At 31.1% G+C, this 1090-nt stretch overlaps 1 protein-coding gene across 1 annotated transcript; it reads right to left on the bottom strand.

Annotated features, from left to right (window-relative positions):
* Positions 1–252: 252 nt before the first annotated feature.
* On the bottom strand, positions 253–943 carry LOC110098621 (protein SAWADEE HOMEODOMAIN HOMOLOG 2-like). The gene is made up of 3 exons (XM_028692653.1): positions 829–943; positions 614–659; positions 253–535 (listed from the first exon to the last, which is right to left on the bottom strand). Exons 1-3 carry the CDS (start codon positions 912–914, stop codon positions 356–358), a joined length of 312 nt encoding a protein of 103 aa, XP_028548486.1. The 5' UTR covers positions 915–943; the 3' UTR covers positions 253–355.
* Positions 944–1090: the final 147 nt, after the last annotated feature.

Here is a 1090-nt window from a genome sequence, read left to right as displayed (position 1 = left end):
TCCGCCTCAAGTAAAATTCTATTCAACATAGTTGTTGATTATAGAAAACAATCTCTAGTGACATCATTTTCAATAAAATCTCAATACATATCATTCTTTCAAACAAAAAAATGCATAACATGTTTTTTCATGAAGCAACTGAAAATTTTTTACCAGTAAAAAGCAACGTAAATTCAACTAGTTCCTAATTGGTTACCAAAAATCATGTAACTTTAGATTAAAAAAAATTAACAATTAACATTTAGGATACAGCTACATTAATAGTGTAGGGTGTAAAATAATGTCTTCCAAGTATAAATAGGCACACCAAACAGCAGATCACTCATAACATGGAGCAAAGAACATACTCGCATTCCTACAAAAAAAGAGCAAATAATATATACTTTACAAAATAACCTTGAGAAATAGGAAGCGGAGGAGCTACATTTCTATGTTGAGCAGGATCATCTCGAGGCATAAGAGAGACATTTAGTTTTGCTGGGTCCTTAACTTTTGCCCTATGGGCATATCTCCTATTTTGGAACCAATTCAAAACCTGCAACAATCTTTATTATATAAAAAAAATTGAAAGGCCTTTTAACAAACAAAAAAAAAGTTAAGAAAAGCTTCTAACCTGTTTTGGCTGTACAATCATTTTTCCAGCTCGACCAGCCGATGTACTTCAAATAGATGACAAAATCTTAGTTCTCTTAAGAATGGAAAAAAAATAGGTTTAAAACAACATAACCTTCATCATCATCATCATTAGCCTATGTCGCAACAACTTGGGGAAGAGCTTTAAAACATAATAAAACTAAAAGCTCCAACAAAAAAAGTATTCACTATTACCTGAACTTTTCTGCAAGTACACATATAGTCTCGCGAGGGGGGATTGAATTACTTAAATTATTAACATCTTGCAAGCATGCTTCCATCTCGATGACCTTAGATAAAAAAATGATGTGCATCATCTTGTATAAATTAAGGCTAAATATATGAAAAAATAAAAAAAGTTGTACAAAATAGAACAAACTAAATAAGTTGCAGTAACCAGTAAAATTGTATCCCAAAAATTAGACAACAACAACAACAACAACATCAAGCCTTTATC

The sequence above is a fragment of the Dendrobium catenatum genome, unplaced genomic scaffold (genome assembly GCF_001605985.2).
Source record: "Dendrobium catenatum unplaced genomic scaffold, ASM160598v2 original_scaffold_251214, whole genome shotgun sequence".
NCBI lineage: Eukaryota > Viridiplantae > Streptophyta > Magnoliopsida > Asparagales > Orchidaceae > Dendrobium > Dendrobium catenatum.
The sequence above is the reverse complement of the archived record's forward strand: the minus strand, read 5'-3'. Positions and strand labels throughout refer to the sequence as shown.